The sequence below is a fragment of the Vigna umbellata genome, chromosome 3 (assembly GCF_029865625.1).
Source record: "Vigna umbellata cultivar VRB3 chromosome 3, Vumbellata_1.0, whole genome shotgun sequence".
NCBI classification, from domain to species: Eukaryota; Viridiplantae; Streptophyta; class Magnoliopsida; order Fabales; family Fabaceae; genus Vigna; species Vigna umbellata.
The window spans coordinates 36,750,355-36,765,090 of record NC_142167.1 but is presented as its reverse complement, the minus strand read 5'-3'; the positions used below and the strand labels follow the sequence as shown (position 1 = coordinate 36,765,090).

Genomic DNA, 14,736 nt, shown 5'->3' with positions numbered 1-14,736 from the left:
AAAGATTATATTGGAAGATTTGAAGATAAAGTGGGATGAACCCATGGGATTATATTGTGACAATATATCTGCAATTATTATAGTCCCACAACTTGGTGCAGCATGATTAAACTAAAGATATCGAAGTGGACATACATTTTATCAAGGAAAAGCTAGACAGTGGTTTGATTTACACTGAATACTTGTCCACTCAGTTAATTTGTAGACATACTCACCAAAGGGCTGAACTTCATTAACTTTGAAAGAATTATATCCAAGTTGGGAATGGAAAACACTTAGTCACCAACTTGAGTGAGAGTGTCAAAACTGTACTGCTCATTGTGTATTTTAGTGAGTTTTATATTTCATCCTTGATGTAATTTTGTTCTTTATCCCAGTCGTATCTCAGCTATTGATGCTATCCCAGTCATATTAAGAAACAGTCCTATCATCACAGGGATTTGGCTCCTTAGAATTAGATGTTCATATTTCCTAAAGTAACCAGCAGACTCATGTTTTATAGGTTCAATGATCTCGGAATTGATACAATAAAGTAGAATATTATTCCTTCTAAATTATTATTATTATTGGTCTTTTTCTCCTCTCATTTAAAGGTTGGCTTGATCTAAACAGTTCACAATTAAGGATTATTATTGCGGAGCCTATTGTTACTGTGAAGCATTTTATTCCTGCTATTTTTATTCTTGTTACTTAGGTCGTTCAGTAATTGAAAAAATTACCATTTTGAAAGTGAACCAAAGATTAGAATATCCTGGATTAATTGAAAAACAGAAGATATGACTTAAGATTGAAAAGAAATAATTCTTGAGGGCTTAATTGATCCCTCTCACAATCTTCTATTTATAAGAATAAATTGATACACAAATACATGATAAATAGGGTAACCCTTGACACACTATAATGATGATAAAATAGGATAAATATCCTAACACTCCCCCTCAAGCTGGAGCATACAAATTGTATGTACCAAGCTTGGAACAAATAAACTCAATCCGAGGACCCCTTAATGACTTAGTCAATACATCTGCGAGTTGATCGTTTGACCCAATAAACTCAGTACATATTTCTTTGGTCAACAACTTTTCACGAACAAAATGACAATCAATTTCTATATGTTTAGTCCTCTCGTGAAACACTGGATTTGATGCAATGTGGAGAGCAGCTTGATTGTCGCAATACATCTTCATAGTATGGATGTCACAAAATTTAAGCTCTTGAAGGAATTGTTTCACCCATATAAGTTCACATGTTAATGATGCCATTGCCCTATACTCGGCTTCTGCGGTTGATCGAGCTACTACATTCTGTTTCTTACTTTTCCATGAAATAATGTTTCCTCCCAGAAAAACACAATATCCTGTTGTAGACCGTCTATCAATAGGTGAACCTGCCCAATCTGCATCACAATACCCAGATACATGAATGCTTCCTTTATCTTCATATAACAATCCTTGCCCGGGAGCCTTCTTTACATACCTTAGAATGCGAATGAGAGCATTCCAATGGTCAACACATGGAGCCTGCATGAACTGACTAACCACTCCAACTGCAAAGGATAGATCTGGCCTTGTAATAGTGAGATAAATCAGTTTGCCAACCAGCCTCCTATACCTCTCTGGATCGGAGAATAATTCACCTTCTTCTGTCCTTAATTTCTGGTTTGGGTCCATGGGACTGTCTACCGGTCTACAATCAATCATGCCTGTTTCTTGTAATATATCAAGAGCATACTTCCTTTGGGAGATTACAACTCCATCTTTTGATTGCGCTACTTCAATGCCTAAGAAGTATTTGAGACTTCCAAGATCCTTGGTTTGAAAATGTCTACACAAGTACTCTTTTAGTTGAGATATTCCAACAGCATCATTTCCTGTAATGACAATATCATCAACATATACTATTAAGTAAACACATTTCCCGAGAGAAGAATGACAATAAAAAACTGAATGGTCTGCTTCACTGCGTTTTAGCCCAAATTTTTGAACAATGGAGCTAAACTTTCCAAACCAAGCACGTGGGGATTGCTTGAGGCCATATAGAGATCGATGCAATTTGCATACCATACCAGACTCCCCCTGAGCAACAAACCCAGGAGGTTGCTCCATATAAACTTCTTCCTCAAGATCACCATGTAGGAAGGCATTCTTGATATCCAATTGATGAAGTGGCCAGTGACGAATGGCTGCCATGGCAAAGAAGAGACGAATAGTAGTCATCTTGGCAACAGGAGAGAAAGTGTCACAATAATCAAGACCATAAACCTGAGTGTAACCTTTTGCAACAAGCCGCGCTTTGAGCCGATCAATTTCACCATCAGGGCCAACTTTAACTGCATACACCCATCGACAACCAACCGCCTTTTTTCCTGGGGGAAGGGGCACCAGCTCCCAAGTATTACTGTGGTCAAGAGCCTGCATTTCTGCAATCATAGCTTGTCGCCATCCAGGATGATCAAGTGCTTCTTTCACATTCTTGGGTATAACAACAGAGGACACTGAGGATAAAAGAGAAAAATAGGAGGGCGACAATCGATGATAGCTTAGAAAATTATAAATGGGATGAGGGTTCCGAGTGGAACGAGTACCTTTTCTGAGGGCAATAGGCCATGCTGAATCATTTGCACCAGGAGGCGTGGGAGGAGGTGACGAGGGAGAAGAATCTGAAGTAGGAGATTCACCATTGTCTTGGGGAGGTGGACTATCCATTGAGGCCCTGTGTGGGATGATCTCAGTATATGGAGAAACAGGTGTAGAAGGATTGTGATCAAGACTTGGAATGACAGAGACAGTGGAGCTATTCGACTCAGCCATTGGAATAGGAAGGACTTGCTGGAGGATAGAAACATCCTGAACAGATGGAGAGAAGTAAGGAGTCTGTTCAAAGAATGTGACATTGGCAGACATGTAATACTTCTTAGTTTCAGGAGAGTAACACCGATATCCTTTTTGAAGTCGAGAATAGCCTAAGAAGACACATTTGAGAGCGCGAGCGGAGAGTTTGTCTAGACCTGGAGACATGTCATGAACAAAACATACACAGCCAAACACTCGGGGAGATGTATGAAAGAGAGGATCATTAGGAAACAAAATGGAGAAAGGGACTTTATTATCAAGAGAGGAGGAGGGCATCCTATTAATAAGATAACATGCAGTTAAGATGGCATCCCCCCAGTGATGGACAGGAATATGGGCACCAAGCAAAAGGGTACGAGCAGTTTCAACCAAGTGTCTATTTTTTCGTTCTGCTATACCATTTTGTTGTGGTGTATGAGGACAAGTAGACTGATGTAAGATACCATGGGAACTCAAGATGGCAGAAAAGGAGGATGAGAAATACTCTTTTGCATTATCAGTTCTTAATATTTTGATTACTTGACCAAATTGATTCTTGATTTCATTCAAAAAGGATGTAAAGATAGCTAACAATTCAGAACGATTTTTCATAAGATAAACCCAAGTACATCTTGAATATTCATCAATAAAGGTAACAAAATATCTAAAACCAAAGGAGGAGATACGACTAGGTCCCCATATATCAGAATGGATGATGGAAAAACTAGAATTACATATTGATTGAGACCTTTTAGGAAAGGAAGATCTAACATGTTTTCCTAATTGACATGACTCACATTCTAAGGTTTGGAGACTACTAAGTTCAGGACACATCTTTTTTAATTTGGACAAATGAGGATGACCAAGTCGATCATGTAGCACTTTAGGATTAGGAGCAGCAACACAAGACACCCTTGGACGAGATCCAAAATGGTATAATCCGCCAGCTTCATATCCTTCTCCAATCTGTCTCCCCGAACCACGCTCCTGTATAACAAAAGATTTATGATCAAAGGTTATTGAACAATTTAACATTTTAGTCAACTGGCTTAAGGAAATTAAATTAAAAGGACAATTAGGGACAAAAAGGACTGAGTTGAGATTGAGGGAGGGAGACAAAGAAACATGACCGACTCCTTTGGAAGAAGTTTTAGATCCATTTGCAAGGGTTATGAAATGAGGTTTTTCTCGAAAGGAAATAGATGAGAACAAAGAGCTATTACCAGAAATGTGATCAGAAGCACCTGAGTCAATTACCCATGAATTTTGACATTCCATAGATTGAGAAACACAGGCGGTTGATGTATTGGGAGATTGAGATGGTTGTGCCAAGCTGTTAGACTTTAACCTTAAATACTCTTGATATTCATCCTCAGAAAACATAGAAGTGGAGGTTTCAGTTTTCGAAGTGGAAGTTTCAGTCTTCGAAATATTGGCGGTTTTGGAAGGGAAACCATGTAAGGAGTAGCAATTCTCTTGAGTATGACCCATCCTTTTACAATATGTGCATTGAGTACGTCCCCGACCTCCTCGTCCTCCTCCTCTAGTGCCACGTCTTCCTCTTCCTCGTGTGGCAACCATGACAGATGGTTCCACTAGTTCATGCGCTTCTTGAGTTTGAGATACCGGGACACGTAGAAGGCGAGTGGTCAATGTTTCCATAGAGGGGACCTCATGACTAGTTAGAAGTTGATCTCTGAGATGATCAAAATCGGGATGTAGGGCACGAAGGATCAACACCATGTAAAATTTGTCTAGTTTCTTTTTGATATCCTCTAATGGATCTACTTCCAAAAACATCCTAAGTTCTTCGACAGCAGATTGGGCTTCAGCCATGAAGGACACCATATCATGGTCAGCCATTTTAAGAGATGCAAGCTTGTTCGTAGTGTCATAGAGACGTTGAATATCGTTGGCATAAATGTTTTGGGCTTTCTTCCAAAAGGAGTGACAAGTTTTGAAAGCCCTCAAAGATACAAGAAGTTTGGGTTCCACTGATTGCCATAACAGGGTACACAACTGGAAATCTGCTTGTTTCCACTGAGCAGCTTTTTCAATAGGCACATGGCTTCCATCTCGCTCAAGGTGGTCATAATGCCCTTGGCCGAGGAACCACATTTCAACCGCAGCAGACCATGATAGATAATTTTTTCCATTTAGCTTCTCGGAGGTAATTGATGGACTTCCAGAGAAGGAAAGAGTACTGCCAGACGCCATCTCTGAAGAAGACAAATAGTACTAGCGAGGAACAAGAAAACCCTAAGGGTTTAGACGAAGGAAACTGTGACAGTGATGGACGACCGGTGGCCGGCAACGGCGGGCGGTGAACGGCGGCCGGCGACGGACGACGGTGGCCGGCGGCGACGGTGGCCGGACGGTGGCCGGCGGCGGCGACGGTGGCCGGCGGTTGACGGTGGCCGACGGCGGGCAGCGGCGGGCAGCGGCGGGCGACGAAGAACTGTGGCGCCGGACAGATATATATTACGAGACAGAAACCAGAGCGGGATCGACCCGCTCTGATACCAACTTAAGATTGAAAAGAAATAATTCTTGAGGGCTTAATTGATCCCTCTCACAATCTTCTATTTATAAGAATAAATTGATACACAAATACATGATAAATAGGGTAACCCTTGACACACTATAATGATGATAAAATAGGATAAATATCCTAACAATATGCTTCATGTACAAAAAGCTGTGGTTAAAATGTTGATGCATGCACAAGATTGTCAAACAGTATCTGTTTCTTTGGATTGCACAACAGTGGTCTTTTGACTCCATCTTTGTTGTGCAATAACCTAGAAAAAGCTCATTCAGTCTCATTCCTGGGGATGTGGGTTGTTGGTTTTGATATTTTTAACACCTTCAGGTTGTGCTCATATAATTTTCTTTTAGATTTTCTCACTTGTATAAAAGAACCAATATAAAATGGCCTTTTTTAATTTCCTTTTATTTGTTTTATAGTTGTTTAAAGCAATCTAATCTCCTTGCTAATGCTTAGTTGGCAGATTTTGTTAAAACTCCACTTGAGAAAGCTGGGGGAATTATCAATCTTATTGATATATATTGCTTATTCAATCGGGCTCGTGGCACAGGTTCCAGTACTTCCTTCTGTGTTCTCTTAGAAATTTTCTATCAAGTAATACATTTTTTGAACTAATGCTCCCCTTGTTTTGATTGTATATTAAACAGAATTGATCTCACCCGATGATTTGTTGCAAGCATGTTCTCTGTGGGAGAAGTTTGATGTGTATGTATGGCATTATCTTCTATTTAAATCACTTTTGTTACTCTGTTCCATGGCTTTTCAAATCGGAATTAAATTGTAGTTGGAGTGAAATTGTTGTAAAATTGTGATTCAAGTGGTAAAATTATGATTTTAAGATTATTTGAAGCTGCCAAGTTTCATTTTTCATTCCTGTTATAAAGTTAACATTGTACCTGCTTTAAAAGTTAGAGTGATATGTGAAGCTGCACCGTCTCCTAGCCACTGTATTCTCACTCTGTTTGAGTCAGCTGCCACCCTCCATGGCTCCCTGCACCGGTCACCATTTTTTCTCTGTTTTGCTTTTTCTAGATTATTTTTTGTTTGGAGTGGTCAGGTTTTGGTTTTGGAATTTTACTCCTTATTGTTTGAACCCAACCCACCTTTTTCTATGTTAGCTCGGTCACTGTACTGAACTAAAGTGGCGATATGGTTAAGATTTATGAATATTGTGCATGACATTTATGGAATGTTGATTATGAATTCAGGTTATATGTACTAATATGCATGTCTATGTACTCATATTAGCATATTTATATGAATTTTGTAAAATCTTACTTTCAATTAACAATTTTACATTGTGCACCCCTCTTCCTGCATTGTGGTAAGATCTTGATGTTAACCAACTTGTTAGGATTCTACCCTTTTTAATACTTCAATGCAATACCCGTTTTGGTTGTTGTATTTCCATGCATTGATTATGTTATTCTATTGTTTCAGCCAGGTGGTTCTGCGAAAGTTCGATAGTGGAGTCATGGTAATACAAACTAAGTCTCATAGTGATGAGGAGGTAAGTTCGTTTCATCTTTCCTTCCGTGGTTGACTGTTTTTTGGTTTTTTATTGTTATTTACCTGCAAAAGTCATCCTTGTACAAATTGTGAAATTGTGAGATGAAGTTTGTGTATTGTTGTAGAATAGCTTGTATTTATTCTACCTGTGTTTTTGTAATGAACCGTGATATCTTTAAACTTTTACTAAGATTCTTCCCTGTTCACTGACTGTTATAGGTAGGGTGAGTCCCACAAAGAGGTTGGGTTTTCTTCTACGCCATTTAGTACTTAACATAAAGAGCATAGTTTCATGAATCACAGCAGCCTGGCTTGAAAACTGGATATTTATTAGCAGATTCAAAACTAGGAGGTTTCTGCAAATAAACTTCATCTAGTAATCATATCCTTTATTAAAAGGGTGTTATTCAAATGTGATGCTTGATTGGCTGCTAATAGGTTAAATATTCTGATGAAACAGAATATTGTTTGCATATGGAGATTGGAGAAGTAGTAGTCAATGAAAGCTGAAAAAGATGAAGTAGGAGTAATGGGAAATGAAAGAAGAGGTGGTTATGCTGAAATGGGGAGAATGCGATTGAATACAGTGGGGAGTTTTCTGACTTAAATGAAACATGAAAAGGATATACAGAGATATAAAATCTATCATATTGAGAAACACTATATTCTTCATCAGTGGAATACTTGTGGCTAAGGAATTTATAATCAGACAGTCTAGTCTAAAGGTCTTTGTTATTAAGAGAGGTTGTGAGAGGTTCTTTATCAAGAACCTATGAAAAACACGCCTCTGAACTCACACACAGCCCATAGTGGAACTGAAACAATCTCCTTTATTCAATATGCAGGTAATGGTTACAGAAAGAAGATAGCTTAACCTCCCCCTATCAGGACTAACAAGTTCCTGATCAAAACAAATGAATTCACTAACTACCCTCCACTTACAACTAATCTCCCTTTGTTAGGACCTGGCGAGTTTATGAGAGACGAAGATATAGGAGGGAGAGAGAAGGGGACCGTACGGAAGAAGACAATGGCCGAACGGTTGAAAGGGAGGAGCTTGATGGCCGAACGACAAGGGGAAGAGAAAGAGAGCTGAGCGAGTGGGACGAGGACGAGCGTCTTGAGCGAGTGGAAGCAACGAGAGGCGAGGACGAGCGTCCTGAGCGAGTGGAAGCAACGAGGGGCGAGGACGAGCGTCCTGAGCGAGTGGAAGCAACGAGGGGCGAGGACGAGCGTCCTGAGCGAGTGGAAGCAACAAGGGCTGAACGAGCAAGGGACGAGCGGCCTGAGCGAGGACGAGCGTCGAACTGACAACAGAAGGATATTATAGAAGGAAATATAAAAAATACGCATAAATATAATAAATACGCATAAATATAATAAATAAGGATAGATATATTCTTACCAGATAATTATAATAAATACGCATAAATATAATAAATAAGAATAGATATATTCTTACCAGATAATTATAATAAATAATAGTTATTATTATTCTCGACCCTTTTGGGAAGGAGTAATTAGTATTAATAAAGGAGGAACCTAGGTGTCGCAACCGGGATCGCGACGGGACGACGACCCGAAAAACAAACGGGTTTGAGAAAAAGATTCGTGGAGTCGCCACCATAATTTATTATGGAAAAACTATGGAAAACCAAAAAATAAGACATGGTCTGCGAAAAGAGATTTTCAGGTTCGGGAATCGGTTACGCGTAAGGAAGGTGTTAGCACCCTATCACGCCTGCCTAAAGGCAGTACCTTTAATTAAATGTATAAAGATTGAAGTGGTTTTTTAAATGTTTAATTTTCCCTAAAAAAAATGATATAAATAAACTATTAAGAGACAAAAATATATTTTTTGTTTTATGAACCCGACAAGAATTGATCTTGGTCCTACGTACATCCATTTAATGGACAATCAGGGATCACGTAGTTCTTTATCTAGAAAAAGGTTTGTGAGTTTGTTAAAAAAAAAATATTATAGATTGATTTGGATTTTTGAAAAGTGAACACGAAAAAAGATTTGGTTTAACAAGATTGATATTTTTTTTATTTTAAAGATTTTGTATTTTTTATTTTTAAGAACGGTGGGAAAAAAAGGAAAGAAACCGACCATATGTCGACGCGTATCTATACTTCAAAAATCATGATTTTTAAAAGAACGTCATTTGTATATAAAAAATAAAACCTTTAGAAAAACCTTCAAATTACAACAAAAAGAAAAAAAAAAGAGGATGTGAAGATGACGTACCTTTTCAGCTTTCAATACTCTCTAATTCTTCCTTGGTAATTTCTGTTGGCAGAGTTCCTCTAGCGTGATAATTTACTTTTCTCTATACTCTCCAGTACCCTTACTATCTCTCTATTCTTTCTCCTCTCTCTTTTCTTTTTTCCCTTTTTTTTTCGTCCCCTTGCTTCTATGGCAGAGTGTGTATTTATATACACACATCGTAATATTATGAAAATATTGCCTTAATTGTGAATTAATTGACAGTAAAACAAAACAGGGAAAGAAATTGCATGGTTGCCAGAAAACAAAATAAATAATATTCAAAACATTGATTATCATTATTGTCAGAAAATCATAATTTCCTCTTTAAAAGCAACTGATGCAACAAATTATGTTAATATACTATTTTAATTTATTGTTTATAATTATTAGCATAATATTAATTCAAATTATTACCATATTAAACTAACATTTCAAAAATATTGTAGTAAAGTCATTATTTTATCCCTTTTTACCCACCATTAATTATTATTATCTTATTTTTTTTTTTTTTTTTAAATATTTACTTACCCGGACGAAATTGGGTGTTGACAGCTGCCCCTCTTTATTTGGATTTTGCTGGATAACATGAACCTTAGAGTTTTTGTGTTATCACAGTAAAAGCTAAATAAAGATAAAGACGCTAATTTCGTTCGGGTCTAAAGAAAAGGAGAGAGGTTACCTCGAAGCTTACCTGGTAGAGCATGTGGCAACCTTGTGGAGCTCGCTGAAAAAGCCGTGACACTTGTGGAGGGTGTGTCATACCCTATGAACTTTGTTCGTATAACTTGATGGTGAGGCGTAGGAACCTCGTAAAATTAAGTGGTGAGGGCAGGAACCTCGTAAAACTTGATGGTGAGGCGCACGAACCTCGTAAAATTAAATGGTGAGGGCAAGAACCTCGTAAAATTTGATGGTGAGGCGCACGAACCTCGTAAAATTAAATGGTGAGGGCAGGAACCTCGTAAAATTAAATGGTGAGGGCAGGAACCTCGTATAACTTGAATGATGAGGGCAGGAACCTCGTAAAATTAAATGGTGAGGGCAGGAACCTCGTAAAATTAAATGGTGAGGGTAGGAACCTCGCATAACTTGAATGATGAGGGCAGGAACCTCGTAAAATTAAATGGTGAGTGCAGAAACCTCGTAAAATTCATATAACTCCTTTTGTGCCAGGATGAAAACTGGGCTTTGGTGCCAGGATAGAAACTGGGCTTAGGTACCAGGATAGAAACTGGTCTTAGGTGCCAGGATAGAAACTGGTCTTAGGTGCCAGGATAGAAACTGGTCTTTGGTGCCAGGATAGAAACTGGTCTTTGGTGCCAGGATAGAAACTGGTCTTTGGTGCCAGGATAGAAACTGGTCTTAGGTACCAGGATAGAAACTGGTCTTTGGTGCCAGGATAGAAACTGGTCTTAGGTACCAGGATAGAAACTGGTCTTAGGTGCCAGGATAGAAACTGGTCTTTGGTGCCAGGATAGAAACTGGTCTTTGGTGCCAGGATAGAAACTGGTCTTAGGTACCAGGATAGAAACTGGTCTTAGGTGCCAGGATAGAAACTGGTCTTTGGTGCCAGGATAGAAACTGGTCTTCGGTGCCATGATAGAAACTGGTCTTTGGTGCCAGGATAGAAACTGGGCTTAGGTACCAGGATAGAAACTGGTCTTTGGTGCCAGGATAGAAACTGGTCTTCGGTGCCAGGATAGAAACTGGTCTTTGGTGCCAGGATAGAAACTGGGCTTAGGTACCAGGATAGAAACTGGTCTTAGGTGCCAGGATAGAAACTGGTCTCTTTTTTTGTTTGAAAATTCTGAATTTTGTCACTGATGTATTTTCCTTGAACTGTATTCTATTGAAATTACAAATTCTTGTTGGCGATGAATGGTGTGCCATGCTTTTCCTATGATGATACCTACACTATGATGAATGCATGCATGTATGGGTGAAAAATTAGCTGAGCCCAAAGATGGCATTATATTTCCTGTTTTGTTTTAAATCCACGACATCCCTTAAGGACAAGCTCGCACCCTGTGAATGTGCCTGTGATGCTTATTATTTTCGGGAGGGATTTTGAAAGTTAAGAACGACCTTATGAAGGAGATGAAAAAAAAAAATTTATTGAATAATATAATATTGTCAATTCCACCTTAAAAGCATTCCCTATCATGGAATCATTAGAAAATTTTTTACTGCGCCAAAATTAACTGGCAAAGGTAACCCCTCTCCATCCTTTCTGGTGAGAATAAGTGCACCACCACCAAAAGTCTTCTTTACTACATACGGACCTTCATAATTTGCAGTCCACTTGCCCCTATGATCCTTTAGTATTGGCAAAATCTTTTTTAGGACCAATTCACCTTCTTGGAATTCCCTTTGCTGGTATAGTTTGCCATGGCATGTTGTGGTCAATCTTTTTTCAATGAGATTGAGCTGATCAAACCGATTTTGAACTCCATCTGCTTCTTCTAACTGGTTTCCATTAACACTTGTAGGGATGAGATTTCTACCTCAAAGTGTAGTACTGCTTCGGTTCCATATGCCCAAGAAAAAGGTATTGCCCCAGTCGATATGCGTACCGATGTGAGGTAACTGAAGGTATATTCCTCTTGATATATTTTTATTAGCGGCCTTGACTATCCCATTCATCTTTGGACGACGATGGGAAGTTTGATTGTTCAGGTTTGCGGCAATGAGAAATTGTCTTTAAAGTATGATAGTCGACATGAATTTGCTCATTATAGTCCTTCTTCAACACGATACTTGCCACCTTTTGGGAGTATCTTGCCCCAGCTAGAAATCTCGCATCGAACTGCTTTTTGTACTTCATCTTTGATTCTGAAGACACTCATGTTGAACTCTTTCTTCGTGCTAGTGTCGACTTTTACCTTTTTTTCTCTCGCTTTCTTCTCTTACACTAAAGACTTCAACCTTTACTTGATGGAGTTTTATTTCTTTAGAATCTTGCTTCACAAATATCATTAACTCTGGAGAGGGTTCCGGGTCAGTCATAATCATCTTCCATGTTATTGATTGGGTGCTTAAAATTAGGAAAAACATTATTGTCATATCCATGTTATTCGATTTTAAAAAAATATTTAAGACACGAGATGATGATAAAAACGAAACAAACATGATTTAATGTTAAACCAAATGCAAAAAAAAGCGTCAACCCTAAAATAGGAACCCCAAGGCTCCGGGCAAAGCAGTGAGGTTAATTAAAAAATGATTACATTTCAATAAGCATCACAGGCAAATTCTTTATCCTTCAGGTCTTTGGTTTGCAAATACATCTTCTTCTTTATCCTTGTGGTATACTTGTAGGAAATTTCTGTCGATCAAATCTTGGAGAATGAGTCTAAACGTGGTACACTCATTAATGGAATGCTCGGATCCTAGATGTACTCCACATGCCTTCTCAAGGTCACCTTTGCTCCTGAGCAAACCCAGTTTTACCAATTTATCAAAAATGATCTCTTTGGAGCTTTGAATTTCACTTACATTCCTTACTAGTTTGTGTCGTCCAACCTCGATGGCATTGGTTGAGGCGTTTCCATGCTCGGCAAGGGGGTTGACCTCAATTCTAGGTTTGTCTTCCTGGAACTTCAACCATCCTGCATCAATTAGCGATTGTACTTTGAACTTAAGACCCATGCACCTTTCAGTCGAATGGCCAATGCTTCCCCCATGAAAATTGCATCTTGCATTTGGATCATAATTATGAGGGTATGGAGGTTGTAAAGGTTTCATGGGACGAATACTGGCCATGCCTTTCTTTAAGAGATGAGGTAACAATTCTGTGTATGTCATAGGAATGGGAGTGAAATTCTTCTCTGATTCTCTCCTAGGATGAGTGTTCTGACCAACATTCTGATCTGGACCTAAACCGGCTCCAGTGCCCCTGGCATTAGCCTGTTGTGGTTGATAATATCCTGGTTGTCGAGGTCTCATTTGGGGACCAGACACTGTATTGTTCACATAAGGAGGATAACTCGGGCTTGGTTGATAGCTATGTGTGGGTGCATGACCTCCCCACATGGGTATTGCTGATGTTGCATGCACTCCCCCTTCTTTCTCTTTCGGAGTGGTGGCTTGAGATATAATTTTCCCACTTTTCAGTCCGATTTCGATTCTTTCGCCTATGATGATGATATCGGCGAAATTGGAAGACACGTTGCCAATCATATGCTCATAAAAAGGTGGTTGTAGTGTGCTTACAAACATTGCAACCATCTCCTTGTCATATAGAGGTGGTTCAACCTGCGTTGCCAGCTCTCTCCATCGTTGTGCGTATTCTTTAAAAGACTCCTCATCTTTCTTTGCCATATGGTGCAATTGTAACCTGTCTGGCGCGACATGCATGTTGTATTTGTATTGTCTTACAAAGGCATCTGCCAAATCTGTCCAAGAATGGATATGAGAGGATTCCAGATGCGTATACCAACTCAACGCTGCTTCAGCCAAACTATCTTGAAAGAAATGAATAAGTAGTTTATCGTCGTATGCGTAGGCAGCCATTTTTCGACAATACATGGTCAAATGGTTCTTAGGGCATGTGTTTCCCTTGTATTTCTCAAATTCTGGCACCTTAAACTTGTGTGGAATGGTCACTCCTGGAGCCAAACTCAACTTTGCCACGTCACCAAACCCGTAACTTTCAAACCCTTCTATGGCTCTCAATCTACCTTCTAGAACTTCGAGTTTATCCTTCGCTCCTTCTACGTTCGCCTGCAAAGCAATATCTTGTGCGACAATTGTGTGGGGAAGCTTGGACGTTTCATTCAGATTTGCCTCAGTTGTATGGATAGGCCCCTGGGTACTAATGGGAAGTGCATTGCTGGTTACGGGAAAAGCCAAAGAAGTATGCTCTGCCTCTGAATAATCTCCAATTGGCGGTGTGTAACCTGGTGGTAAACCATACATTGGAAATGTGAATTGTGTGCCCACAGCGTCATGTACTGGAGTGTGAGCATTATCATCAGCCTTTGCAGACGAAGTCTCTCCTGCGGTTTTCATGGCTTTCAACGCTTCTAAAATTTGACCGACTTGATCCTTTAGCTGACTAATATCGGCCTTTATAGTTTCACGTTCCTCTTCCCAATCTTCCATAGCTTTGGAGTTTGCTCGAGTCTTATAAGGATGTCGTGGAAGTTTCGCCGTTATTTTTTTTTCTTAAACTTTATACTGTTTTTATTAACTTAGATTAGATGAAAACGATTTATGCGAAAATGCAGAAATGATGCATGCTAAAAATAAACGAAAATCACAGAAAAGTTGAAAGTGGTAAGGATTTAAAGGACACTGGATAGCCACGTTGGTGTGTAATATATATGTACCCATGAACGTCAAAGCTGCCCCAGTTTTTAGGCATGGGTTTTGCTCATGATAGGGAACGGGTATGGAAAGGGTTTACTGAAAAAGGATTGCTCCAAATGGTTTGATTTTCTTTTGCATGACTAGTTAGGGAGTTCTCAAATAACACAAACGAGAATAACTTTGGCAAGACAAATATGCTCTAGTATATGGTAGCGTTATTGTTTGTTAGAGTCAATCTCTTTTCTTTTGGGGAAGGCTGGAAAATG

General features: G+C 39.2%; 1 protein-coding gene across 1 annotated transcript in view; it reads left to right on the top strand.

Annotated features, from left to right (window-relative positions):
- Positions 1–14,736, top strand: part of LOC124836689 (vacuolar protein sorting-associated protein 36-like) — a 30,884-nt gene that overhangs the window by 4,917 nt on the left and 11,231 nt on the right. The window contains exons 3-5 of the mRNA XM_047311863.2: positions 5,836–5,929; positions 6,027–6,084; positions 6,820–6,889. Coding sequence (XP_047167819.2) covers positions 5,836–5,929; positions 6,027–6,084; positions 6,820–6,889 — 222 coding nt within the window. The remainder of the gene's footprint in view (positions 1–5,835; positions 5,930–6,026; positions 6,085–6,819; positions 6,890–14,736) is intronic.